This window comes from Amblyomma maculatum, chromosome 3 (assembly GCF_055883805.1).
Source record: "Amblyomma maculatum isolate TAMU_Amacu chromosome 3, ASM5588380v1, whole genome shotgun sequence".
NCBI classification, from domain to species: Eukaryota; Metazoa; Arthropoda; class Arachnida; order Ixodida; family Ixodidae; genus Amblyomma; species Amblyomma maculatum.
In genome coordinates, this window is record NC_139346.1 from 194,632,339 (window position 1) to 194,645,615 (window position 13,277).

Sequence of the window (13,277 nt, forward strand, 5' to 3'; positions counted from 1 at the left end):
AGATGACTCGAGGTCACGTGAAATAGCGACACTTCGATAACGATCGACACAAACTCGGAATACGGGCCCTGCTGACCACTTTTCCTAACCCCACTTCTCGTTTCCTCAGTGAAGTTGTACTTGACATCGGTTGATTTTTCTGCGTATACAGGGCGCGGACTGCCAGATATTGTTTTGAAACGATCACAACGACCCAACTTACGATTTGGGAGGCTTAATTGTCTCAAAATCTAGTCAAGGAGAATTTAACATATTTAGCACCCAACTCTTGCCGGAAAGCTTTTGTTGTGTAGTTTTCTTTTTATCTGAGCATATATAGCCCCGCCGGGGGGTAAGACGCCGGTAACGCAAAATGTCACTGGAACGTTATCTGAATGGCCACAAATGTCAGAGAGCAACGTTGCCTGATTGTTGCTAATGTCACTATTTTTGATCACCAGATAACGTTATGCACTAATGTTTCTACAACGTTCTGAAAACGTTGACGTTATGTTATTTCAACGTTATACCAACAAAAAATGACGAAAGAAACGTTGCCTGTACATTACTTTAATGTATTCTAAACAATGCATGCGGTACCTTCCTCAAGGAGCTTCTAGGCAAAAGCTAGATAACCCGCACCATCTGTTCCTACTAGACAAGGTGCAGCCATAGCTGATGAATAGTGCATGAGTGCGTTCTGCCTTCCTGAAGTGACTAATGTATGCTTATATGTCGACAAGGCACCGACCAAAAGGCAGTTACGCAGTAATCGTGGTCTGCTGACTGCTGACCGGTCACTTGAATGACACAGCCAGTGCAAACATTACGTCAGGTGCACATGTGAGATCATTTACACAATTTATTTGGCATGATTGTACATCTGTTGAGTCAGCAATTCCATGAAGAGACGAACAATCACATAGCTGCCAGGTCATCCATTCCATGAATTAGGCCACTAAATTAAAAGAACAAAAACACAAAAAAGATTATTATTCAGCCAAAATTCAAGACAGCACTTACAAAGTAATCAGGCATCTAAAACTAAATTTGCAGGACCAGAATTACTTGTGTGTGGAGCGTGCCAATATTTATTGGACAGATAGTACAAAAATAAAGAACACCAGGACACCCACTGAATTTCCGCTTTTAAAACCATCAAAATTACAGCTGATGCAACATTGATGGCCTTACACTATATCCTAGAAGTTTACTTTTATGTCCCATAGGTTTTGCCTATGCTGTTCCATATGATATGCTGGTAAGCTAAGTGACTGTGACAAGTCCAGTTTTTGCACAGCTTGATGCACAAGTAGACTAAATGATAGTCCAGCTTCCGTACACAGCATAACAGACCTACCGTTTTTTGCAGCGTGCTGGTGCGTGGCGAAAATGGTCGTCAATGTCATGTCTCATGTCCACTTCCTTGCCCAACAGGCAAGACTGCCGGAGGGCCACTGCGCAAACAAAACAATATCACAGACTTAGGGCAGTAAACCTAGACACACACTGATATTTACTACAAATTAACAAAACCCATTACATCTGTTATGAACTGTGAACACGCTTATGCATACATTGAATTGTGCATCTCAATCTATTATACGACTCAATGAACCACACCTTTTGCACAAGGTTCTTCAGAAGCCCTGAAATGAGCAAAAGAAAAAAAATTAGAAAATACATTAGAACGCAGCAGCAAAAATGGACTGCTGGCCAGAATTTAAAAAATAGCCAAATATATATTTATGCCAGAATAAAACCACAAATATAGAGCTATAACGTGCACTGCACAGTAAAATGTTGCTTACAACACCCACTACAGGCACAAGGCAAGTTTTTACCTTGGATGCCGCTTTCTGCTTGTGCTGCTGGGCTCACTGGTACTTGTGCTGGTCTCGGTGGAGGACGGCCAACGAATGGTAGTTGCTTGGCTTGTTGTGTAGGAACTGTAGATGGTAGGCGATGATTATCGCAGCTTTCATCGCTTTCACTTTCCTCACAAACAAAAAGAGCCTTCTGTTTCCTTTTTTTTTGTTGGCACGTTGCTGCCGTCTTCATCCAACAGTGCAGTTAAAAATGTTTCAATTCAGTTATTTCAATAGTGGCTTGCTAAAGTAACATTCACACATATAGCAGCAAAGCAAATGGAATATGCATGATTAATATAGAAAGTGTAAACATATTAGGCAAAAACATTTTAGCAGCAAACTGGACTCGTACTTCCATACAACGCCTTCTTGGTGGGCTTTCTTGGCCTTTTTGTCAGCCGTTCCTCATCAGTTGTCAAATCTGACACCTCTTCAGCTTTCTTCTCTCTTCTTTTTGCGTCAGCATATGTTGCTGCAAGCAAAGAGTTCAGTGTAGAAAGATTGAATGACATGGTTAAAGGGAAACTGAATGAAAATAGTAAGCAGACCCGTGAAAAGGCAATGTTCACAACTGCTTAGCAACAATATTATTGAAATAAGAGCATAACAATATCACTATAACAGGAACCTTGAGCCAATGAGCAACAAACACGATTACTGATAAGAGTCATTAAATTAAGATGATGTGTGATTATTTCCCCATTTTGGCTCAAAAGTTCTCCCCTCTGGCAGTGCTTAACTTATGTGCATCGTTGCCTTTGTACACTGCCACAACCAAGAACCTAAAGCTCCAACAGTACCCTATAATCACAATACTATCTTGTGACAAAAAAAAATGACGTATTAGCCTCACCTAAGATTCGGCATTTGTGTGCAATCCATTCCTCTCCAGGCTCCTCGCAGTCTTTTATAGCGCTTGGGCAACGAGACTGGGTTCGGTATGGCGGCCATAATGTTTCCCCATTCTGCACCCAGAATTTTGGGGACGGCCGCAACTCCGTCCGCACTGCTGAATTTGACGATGTAGAACATCCTGGAAGAATATAGCGCAGTTAGCATAACAAGCACTAGTGCCAAGTCAAAGGCATTATTTTCTAAGTGCCTCTGTTGAAGAGACACTACTGAGTTGCACTTGACTGCTCAAGTTTCCAATCAATGAGGGTCAATTTATGGTCAGTGTGTATTTTGCCAGCAGCTGAGCGAGATGCATGTCATTGAAACTACTTTTCTTTGCACACTTATTGCTGGCGTTTCAGGAAACTAAATCGCTGCAAACCCTATCTCCTACTTGGCATGTGCTAGAAATTTTCATCAACAAGAAGTTTACTGCTGATTTCTGAAGTAAAAACAGCGGAACACGGTCGTGACGAAGAGTTTCAGCATACTTAACTTCCAACTATTTTCAGTTCCCCCCCCCCCCCACACACACACACAAAGCGCCAAAATGCTAAACCGGAATGGCAAAGGGCGCATACATACACTGAGCAAGTTAGTTAGCGAGATGGCTGGCTGGTGGCCCCAACCGGCGGCCTGGGGGCTATCAAACTAGACGAATTTTCAGTCACACTTCGAGCAAACGATTAATGACAGTAATCGGTCACACAGACCTAATGATGCGGCTCTTGCCACGGGCGTGACAACTTGGGCGTTAGCGTGACACTGTCAAGGTGACCACACCGCCAAAGAGGCAAAATAATTTCAGCATTTGTCTCCTGATCAGAACACAAGCAGCTCTGCTGGACATCTGTGATGCGGGGCAGCGCAGCACTGTTCTGCTGCGAAAATGCATGGCTAGTCGTTAATGACAAAGAAATTCATGATTAACAAAGCAGCAAGGAATAAACAGAAAACGCGTGGCGCATCCAATGTGGTTCCAGATGCGGCAGTCTGAGATATGCCTACAAGCTAAAAGGGAGGTCACCAAAGCAATAGCAACTCACCTGTGAGCGATGAACAGTGCATGCAGTCGGAAGATTGAGTTCGCACGTGAAATGCGGCTGCGAAGTCGGCACGAAGGCACTCAAAGTCAAAATGCACACGAGCACAGGCAAGTGGCAAGACAAGGCATAACGTGCGAAAAAGCTCCATAAAGCCCCACAAGAGCCATGTCGTCGTGTTTCTTTTGTCCCGCCATATTGAATGTGGTGCCGCCTGAACGCAGCAAAATAATACAAAATAAATATTTATTAATTTATGCTAATGTTCAAGCTTAGTAATTTACTGCGTAAAAGTTTTTTTTTATTTGCAAAAAATTGTTTATTTATGGTTATTTATTACATAAACGCTTTCGTTGGCCAAGACAAGCAATGTATGGCACACAAACGAGGTGTAGTCGAGCCAAGCTCAAGCCCAGCCAGTGTGTGTTCACAACTTCACATCTCACGGGTAATGCTTGTGTAGCAGTGCGGAAAAGTGGCTTTTTCTCCTGAACACGCCTTATCATGTTGTATCAGCTTTGCGCTGTTATAATCCCGATACTTGTGCGTAGCTGAAGCAAGTGATCATACTGCTCATTCGTCGATGACCTTCAGTGCACCATGATGCGTATCGCTCGTGTTTGCAAGTAAAGCTGTGTCTACCAGCGATGGAGAGGACATAGTGGTGTATCATTGATGTTGGAAGAAGACAGAAATTTTGACGCAGGGCAACCAAAATAGCAGCACTTTGCCAATCTGATAGTCCTACTGTACAGCAGTCCCTTAAAAGTTGAAACTTAGCTACTGCCGAGGAACATTTTGAGAGGGTGGTGTTTCACAGCAGTGAGTCCAGTGCTAGTTATCATAGCAATGACGATGAAGAATTGGTTTCTCCATTGTGCCCCGTTGATCCACCGCCAACTGGCGAAGTTGCCGAGTCTCAAGAACAAATTCTACAGCAGTATTCATGCAGCAGTGAGCTCCGCGATTTTTCGTCAAGCGAGAGTGAGGTGGATTTAGCTCCGGCTTTGCACGACCCACTTCGTTCATGGGCTGTAGATAACAACATTTTTGCCGCCCACATCACTAAGCTTCTGAAAATTCTGCAGCCGCACCACCCAGACCTCCCTTCTGATGCCAGAACACTGCTGCGGACGCCTCATGCCAGTAGTCACCAGCATGAGAAGTGGCACTTACTGCTTTTTTGGCGTCACTGGAAACCTCATTCAGCAACTAGAAAGTGGAGCCATATCAGTGAGCGCTTCAGTGATTTCCCTGACGATGAACGTCGATGGTGTGCCCTTATCTAGGAGTTTGTCGAAACAGTTCTGGCCTGTGGCTGTGCGGGCCGAAGAAAGCTCGCGAAATGAACCTTTCCTTGCAGCTCTCTACATAGGGGACTCAAAACCCGAGAGTGTTCACTTTTAGAGCTTGGACTGCACCATGGTGAAGCTGTGTTCCCTAGTGATTGTTCATGCATTTGTTTGCGACATGCCTACGCGGGCATTCCTTAAATGTACCAAGAGACATGCAGCATACTATGCATGTGAAAAGTACATGCAAAAAGGCATGTACTCTGTAGAGCATAGGAAAGTTATATTTCCTGATGTGTTGGCCCCACCGCGTACAGGTGAAAACTTCACCAACATGACACAGCCTGATCATCACAATTGCACATCACCATTGCTCAAGCTGGGCATCGGACTGGTTCCCACTAGACTATATGCGTTTGGTTTGCTTAAGAGTGATGAAAAGACTTCTAGTGCAGTATTGGACATCAACTGCCCCATCAGCGTCAATGCTGCCTTTGAGTGCACGTAGGGCCATTTCTGAGAACTTTGTTACTTTGGCTGTCAACACTCCACAGGAGTTCAGCGCATTCCAAGGACCCTGCGTGTTCTAGAATTTTGGAAGGCATCCGAGTATAGAAACTTCCTTGTTTACTTTGGCCCCATTGTTCTGAAGCAACACCTTGCTCATCCATTTTACACGCACTTTTTGAAGCTAAGTTGTACCATCACAATACTGGCCTCACCCGATCTTTGCATGACTTTGTGTGAATATGCTGAGCAGCTGCTGCTTAGCTTCGTTACAGAGGCAGGTAAGCTTTATGGCAGTGGCATCTAAAATGTTAGCATACATAGCCTCTCGCATCTGGAAGATGATGTGCGACGGTTTCGCCACATTGCCCTATTTTCAGCCTTTCCTTTTGAAGCTTTTCTAGGAAAGCTGAAGAGACTGGCCAGAGGCCATGCCCTTCCTACGGAACAAATTTTTATGCGAGCAGCTGAACTAAAGCAGTTCAAGCAACCAGTGACTCCTAGAAGTGATGGCATCAAGCTGTCCAATATTCACATAAATGGACTAGTCACTGAAACATTTCGGGGGCAGCGATTCAGTAAGACTACGATTGGGAAAAAAGTGTTTTCTACAAAGTCAAAAGACAGCTGTGTGAGGATAACGGGTGGAAATTTTGTCCTAATAAGAAATTTTATAGCAGCTGAAGGTGACGTCCTTATTTGCGGGCAGCACTATGCCGATGTTAGTAACTTTCATGATGCAACGCTGTGGTCTGTTGACATAGGTGTTTACAGAGCCCGAGGACTTTCACGGGGTCTGAGTACGTGCAGCATCAATGAAATTGGTACAAAATGTGTGTGCTTACCGGTCAAGAAAAATGCAGATGCTATTTTTTGTGCGCTCCCATTGTAAAAACCATACCTTTGCTTGGTACTCTCTGACAATGATAAAACCATTCCCACAACACGGTGTTTGTTTGCATTCATGTCCATGATATAATTTTCACTGTCTGTTGGGCTCTCAACAGTATTGTAAATTAATAAAAGTATAGTTTGTGATATTTTTGACCATTGTGATCTGATGATTTGTTGGAAAATAATTACTATCTAAAATTGTTTCCATGTTATAAAGCTGAAATTTATCACTTGAGCATATATTCTTGTCCAACCAGGAATTTCGCATTTCACTTTTGCAGCTTTATTAGCTTCGCCAGTAATATCTAACTCGGCCTGTTCATAAATGTTGCAATAGCAATGTTATCAAAACGTTGGTGAGATGTGTACACCCAACGTCAGTGCTGTGTATGCCTATAAACGTTATGATGACGTAATCTCTAAACGTCAGGGCAACGTATGTCTTTTAACGTCGCAGCAATGTGAGATTTTGTCGCATTACGTTGTGTGGAAGTTCATACATACAGGCAACGTTTAGGCAATGTTTTGCGTTACCTGGGGTGGTGGAGCACCCAGGTTCGAACCCGACCGCGGCGGCTGCGTTTCGATGGAGAAACGAAGAGGCGTCCGTGTGCTGTGCGATGTCAGCGCACGTTAAATATCACCAGGTGGTCGAAATTATTCGATCCTTAGCCCTCCACTACGTCTCCTCTTTCTCTCTTTCCACTTTAAAATCGTGAAACGCTCTTCATATTTCCGCTTGTCTGCCGTCAGGATGATAGCGGGATTCCGCGAGTGACAGATACTGCGCCTTTCCTTTCCTGTAAACGAATATAACTCCCACCTTCCTCCCATCCCTTACGGCACGGTTCAGGTGTCCACAGAAGCGTGTGACAGATACTGCGCCTTTGCCTTCCTGTGAACCAATTATTCTGAGCATATATATTTTCAGCAAAACAGCGATTTTCCTATTAGGTTGCAAGCCTACATGGTTTCATTGAAAATGCGTACCTATATCTATATATTTCCGCCATCGACGTCACAGTTCCACTAATCATCATCATCATCATCAGCAGCAGCAGCAGCAGCAGCCTGACTATACCCACTGCAAGGCGAAGGCCTCTCCCATATTTCTCCACTTAACCCCGTTCTGTGCTAGCTGCATCCACTTCACCCCTGCGAACTTCTTAATCTCATCCGCCCACCTAACTTTCTGCCGCCCCCTGCTACGCTTTCCTTCCCTTGGAATCCAGTTTGTTACCCTCAGCGACCATCGGTTATCCTCTCTTCGCACTACATGTCCTGCCCATGTCCATTTCTTCTTCTTAATTTTCACTAGAATGTCAGTAACTTGAGTTATTTCTCTGACCCACTCTGCACGCTTCCTATCTCTTAATGTTACCCCTACCATTTTTCGTTCCATAGCCCTCTGGGTTGTCCTCAACGTAAGTAGAACTCTCTTGGTTAGCCTCCACGTTTCAAACAGTGCATCGAAGCAAGCTATGATACGTAACGTTTTAATCCTCCGTAAAAATCAACAAAAAACAATGAAACCAAAAGCGAACACAAACGGTGAAAGTGATACAATAGTTATAGTCGCGAGGACAAAACGTACGTACGGCGTCCAAACAAACAAACAAAAAAAAAAGGTAACACTGTTCGACGCTCACATACAAATCCTACGCACTTTCATGCTTATGCCCGCACACTCCCACACACTGCATAAGGGTAGGGAAATGCACTCTTTCACATGCCAATTTTTGTAGCCGCGCGGCACTTTAAATTTCAAGTGGTGCGCGCTCTTCTTTCTGCTCACGCTTTCAAAAAGAGGTGGCGCGCTAAGTCCGCTATAGCGATAAAACCCATGCTAGTGACGCTGACCTTTTGCGAATGGCGGTGGAAGGATCATAAATATGTACGATATGTGTCCATCAAGATCCGTTGTTTTCCGTGGTAGAAGCGATGAGAGAGGGGAGAAAACTTCGTTCTGGTTTTATGTGACTTCACGGACATCACCTCTGGGAGAGGCTGCCTTTCCCAACGTGCGCTGGAGCATGTGGCGATTGTGGATAAAAAAAAAAAAAAAAATTGCTAGCTAGATTTCCGCCACGCTTTCTGGTCCTAAACATAGCAGCTGATGCGGCGTTGATGCAAGATATATGTTCCCGTGATCGATCACATCACACAGGAGAGAGGAGTTTCGAGCCGTTCGGTCTTCATACCCATCGATATCTACTCGATCGCTGTTCTGTGCGGTTACTTAATTGCATGCAAAAAGTGGACTCAGTTGTAAACAGGTGCCCATCTCAGTTCAAGAAGTTTTCGCAGTTGTACACGATTTCTTTCTCCTTGGTTTGTGATTGTCAAACTGAGGCGCGATATAATGACATTTCTAAAAGCCGCCTCCTTAGCGATGTATATCGCCGACAGAAGAGCAAACTGAAGTGCGTATAGTCAGGCTGATGATGATGATGATGACACGAAAACTATTTGTCTCCTTACTCATGGTTGGTTGGTTCACAGGAAGGGAAAGGCGCAGTATCTGTCACACTTGCTCTGTGGACACCTGAACCGCGCCGTAAGGGAAGGGAGGAAGGTGGGAGTGAAAGTGGAAAGAGAGAAAGGGGAGCCGTAGTGGAGGGCTACGGAGTAATTTCGACCACCTGGGGATCTTTAACGTGCGCTGACATCGCACAGCACACGGACGCCACTTCGTTTCGCCTCCATCGAAACGCAGCCGCCGAGGTCGGGTTCGAACCCGGGAACTCCGGCACAGTAGTCGGGCGTCATACCACTGTGCCACCCCGGCGGGGCATCTCCTTACTCATGATTTCAAACTAAGGCGATATAGCCCTGTGCGGGTCTAACCTATATTTCCTATTAACTGCTACTTGTTACTCAACGTGCCAACCGTGACATATTTGGGACAGAACGAACACAATTGTAAACGTGCACAGATTACGAGAGCCCACAGTATAGCAATGCACTCGACCCACGATACAGAGGCCTCGCGTCAAGGTCATCGAGTCAGATCAAGCGATGCAATATGTTGGAATGAGATAGACAGGATGCACGTGCTCCGATGTACTGCCGCCAGCTGCTACGTCACAATTATGTCCCTCCTCTAGGCAAGGAAAAAAACAATATTAAGTGCCTTTTAGTGGGGTGGAACATGCGTGTACCCTGTGGATCGATGGTGTCACCAACCACACGGGGGTCTACCTTGAATGCGACTCAGAACGCGCAGCAATCGGTTGGTACAGCACACATGCTGTGAGATAAGCTATGAAGAAGACATCTGAGCCTCTGAGGGCCGGCACATCCCCCTCAGCACGCCTCGCCCAATCGCCCGCATCATGATTATATCCGCGTCTTCGAGTCAGCCTGGACTGCATACTGAAAAGACCGATCGAGGCCTGTAATTTAGTCATTTTAGTCATGAAAAAAGACGCTTACGCCACAGGAATAGGGCATGAAATACTCCATCACTTAGCTCGAAGGAATCTGAGGTTGAAGTTCGTGCTAAATACTGCACAAGATTCACTGTTTCTAATAAGAAGTCATATTTCACGAAAGCTTGTCACGGAAGGTGAAACGGGAGTATGTGCCGGGATTTAGTCATGACTCATGAAGATCCAAGCTCTTACCGGAAAGCATGTCGGCAGTAATTTTTAATTATGTCTTCTGAATGAGAAAAAATTCATCAGTGTTTGTCGGATGCGTCGTTCTAAGAGTCGGAAATGGTTGCACGTATAGTCCCTTTCCCGAAGATGAGCTAGTGCCATCAAATTCAGACTCGGTACTCAAGTATTTCGAGTAGGAAACGATCACTGCCACTATATGAGAGGAGTAGACGACGGCCACAAAGGAACTAAAGGACAGCGCATAATTGGACACATTAGATTGAGTAAACAAAGAGAGCGATAGCTCTATATCAATGCCGGCAAATAAACCAAAACAAAGTCCCAATCACAAAAAAAAGTAGCTATTGTGCTTCTTTATAGCAACGAAGCAGTATGCATAGAAACCGGAACTATGCTAACGCTAGATCCTAAATCACGCTGGAAAAAAAAAAAAAAAAATGTCATTTTTTCTTGCGTAATGTAGAATCACAATATAAATACGTATTTTTTTTAAGCCTCGAGTGGTATTTAGAGTATGGCAAGAAACTGTGAACAAGCTATCGCCGCCGTGCGCATGGGACTCAGCACGTGGGACGCCGCCTTGCCTTCGTACATTTACAGCAGCGGTGCGCGGTACTAGCGATCGCTCTGGGGATCGCGTTCAATATCCTAAATAAAATATTTAAGCGAAGAAGCTGAACCTGCCTCGACACAGCTATGCAGGCAGGGGACAAATCAATGTAAATCGGTTGCAGAAAAAAACACCCGGCCTTGTAGCCCTAGACATGATGAGAGAGAATTGATGAAGCTGCCTAATCTAATTCGGAGGAATATTTTTTTTTTATTTTTATTACATTTAATCGACGCTGCACATATTCACTAAATCTAATTTTTACGCATTATTTTGGACACCATTGGAAGTGCGTAATGCTCGTAGAAGCTGACACCCTTACAATATATAGGCTGTGCACCTTCGATATACTTCCGATAAGCATGCAGTCTTAACTGCTTAGAAATACATTTATAAACCCTTTGACTGCTCCGCAGCTGCCGGTCACTGGTAGACCTGGCAGCATATGGCGGAGATTTGCGTATAACATTTGTATTTACCAGGATTTGGCGGATAGACACACCTGCAATTTTCGGGCACCATAGTTTCGCTAATTAAAAAGTCACTCAAAAACCGCCCCGGAAATTTACTGAACTACGTCACGTATCGCAGCACACCAGCACCAGGGCTCCAAGTTTGAGGAATGAAACAAGCAGCAAACAAAAAATTTGCCGATGATTACGTTACTTCCTAATGCGAAATTTGAGCACAGCTTATCAGCTTTTCGATAGTTTGAGGCAAATAATTCGAGTAAGACGTGCACGTACAATTACAGACAACGTTTTATTTTTCACACATATTCCATCTTCAAGAAACACTCGACTAACAGGTCGTGATCTAAACGCATATGTGGCCTGCGCTACAACAGGAAAGACGGCGGTGGCATATAGGCAGAGTAAATGTGCATGCAGCGGCAGACGAACTTCCACCGGTTGCCTGGCAGAGAATAAACTATAAGGCAGGCGGTTCGCAGTGGCGAACGGCGGCCGCTATGCGTTTCGGCTCGGGCGGTGCGAGCTATCGAGCGTTGCATCGAACGCAACCAGCGTTCCATTGAACTCATTAAAGTTCACCGGCGTAGGCAGAATCCACAGAATAGCCGGGCTCATGCGATGCCGGCAGACATGCCAGCAGACGACTTTCTTGCTCCAAACACCGTGATGAGGACCAAGCGGGAACGAGTGCGCTTCAACGCCGCCGGGCAGCGCTTCTTGCCTTCCGCGAGTGACAGATGCTGCGCCTTTTCTTTCCTGTAAACGAATTATAGATCGCCAGTGAACTTGGACGCGCTTGTCATGGAAGCCAAGGAGAGTTCAACTGCTGGCGAACAGCGCAGAAGACTGGAGAAATTAACTTGTGATCCCGAGGTAGTCACTGCTTTTCGCTACGTATATCCAAGCATAGAAGAGCTTAGCCATCTTTCTCTTTTTTTGTGTGTGTGTGCACGCGCTGAATACGTCTCCAATATATATTCATAGCATTTACACCGGTTTAAGTATTTTATTACTTTTTATGTCCAGCAGTAATTAGACTGATAGGTCGTGCAAGATACCAGCCAAGGTGTAAGAAGGTGCAGGCTTTTTTATTTATAAAATACACAACAAAAATACTTTTCTTGTTTTCTCCTTCAGTGTTCATTGGATTCCTTTCCCTGAGAACATTATCCTTTTTCTTTTTCATAAAGGCTTCAAAAGGTTTCTCTGGCAACCAAAAGTGAAACTGTAAATTTATTATGGTGTAACAAAACATTACATACATACATACATACATACATACATACATACATACATACATACATACATACATACATACATACATACATACATACATACATACATACATACATACATACATACATACATACATACATACATACATACATGCATACATGCATGCATGCATACATACATACATACATACATACATACATACATACATACATACATACATACATACATACATACATACATACATACATACATACATACATACATACATACATACATACATACATACATACATACATACATACATACATACATACATACATACATACATACATACATACATGCACAATCTGTCAGTCTTGTTGCGGATGCATCAGTGCACGGATTGCAGAACGGAAGGCAAGAATGACCACAGTTTAATTGTAACACACAAAATAGGGAGGATCGGCCTACTGGCAATGCCTTCAAGAGCTTAAATCAAGCGCTGCATCTGCGCTTCGCGGTGTTATCTTCGCACGTTGAAGCAGCAGCGTCTGGAGGCTTGAAAACTAATGATGTGTATTAATCCTACAATCCAGAACGCGCCAAGATACCTCCAGATTTTGCTGATCAGGCATGTGGTATCCACTTGGTTTTCACCTGGCGTCGTCCGCGCCGTCGTCGATCGCGCTCTAAATCGAGTTGGCATGTTCTCGCTCAGCATGTTCCTTGTCTATTTTTGCTGGTACTTCTTCCTCTTGCTTACATGCGATCTTTTTTTTCTCTTTTTCGTTGCTCTGGGAAGCACAAGGTTCATCGAGCTGGCATCAAATATTGTAGGCACCGCGTCATGCTTCAGGAGGTATCTCGCATGGAATC

At 44.3% G+C, this 13,277-nt stretch overlaps 1 protein-coding gene across 2 annotated transcripts; it reads right to left on the reverse strand.

Annotated features, from left to right (window-relative positions):
* Window positions 1–823: 823 nt before the first annotated feature.
* On the reverse strand, window positions 824–3,993 carry LOC146197326 (uncharacterized). 2 transcript variants are annotated; one of them, XM_084596462.1, is made up of 7 exons: window positions 3,791–3,993; window positions 2,704–2,883; window positions 2,203–2,322; window positions 1,824–1,928; window positions 1,603–1,628; window positions 1,340–1,436; window positions 824–937 (listed from the first exon to the last, which is right to left on the reverse strand). In XM_084596462.1, the coding sequence occupies exons 1-6, from the start codon at window positions 3,936–3,938 to the stop codon at window positions 1,392–1,394; spliced, it is 624 nt and encodes a 207-aa protein (XP_084452588.1). In that variant the 5' UTR covers window positions 3,939–3,993; the 3' UTR covers window positions 824–937; window positions 1,340–1,391. The 2 variants fall into 2 exon arrangements, with proteins under 2 accessions (XP_084452588.1, XP_084452587.1); XM_084596461.1 differs by lacking the exon at window positions 1,603–1,628.
* Between the last annotated feature and the right edge of the window lie 9,284 nt (window positions 3,994–13,277).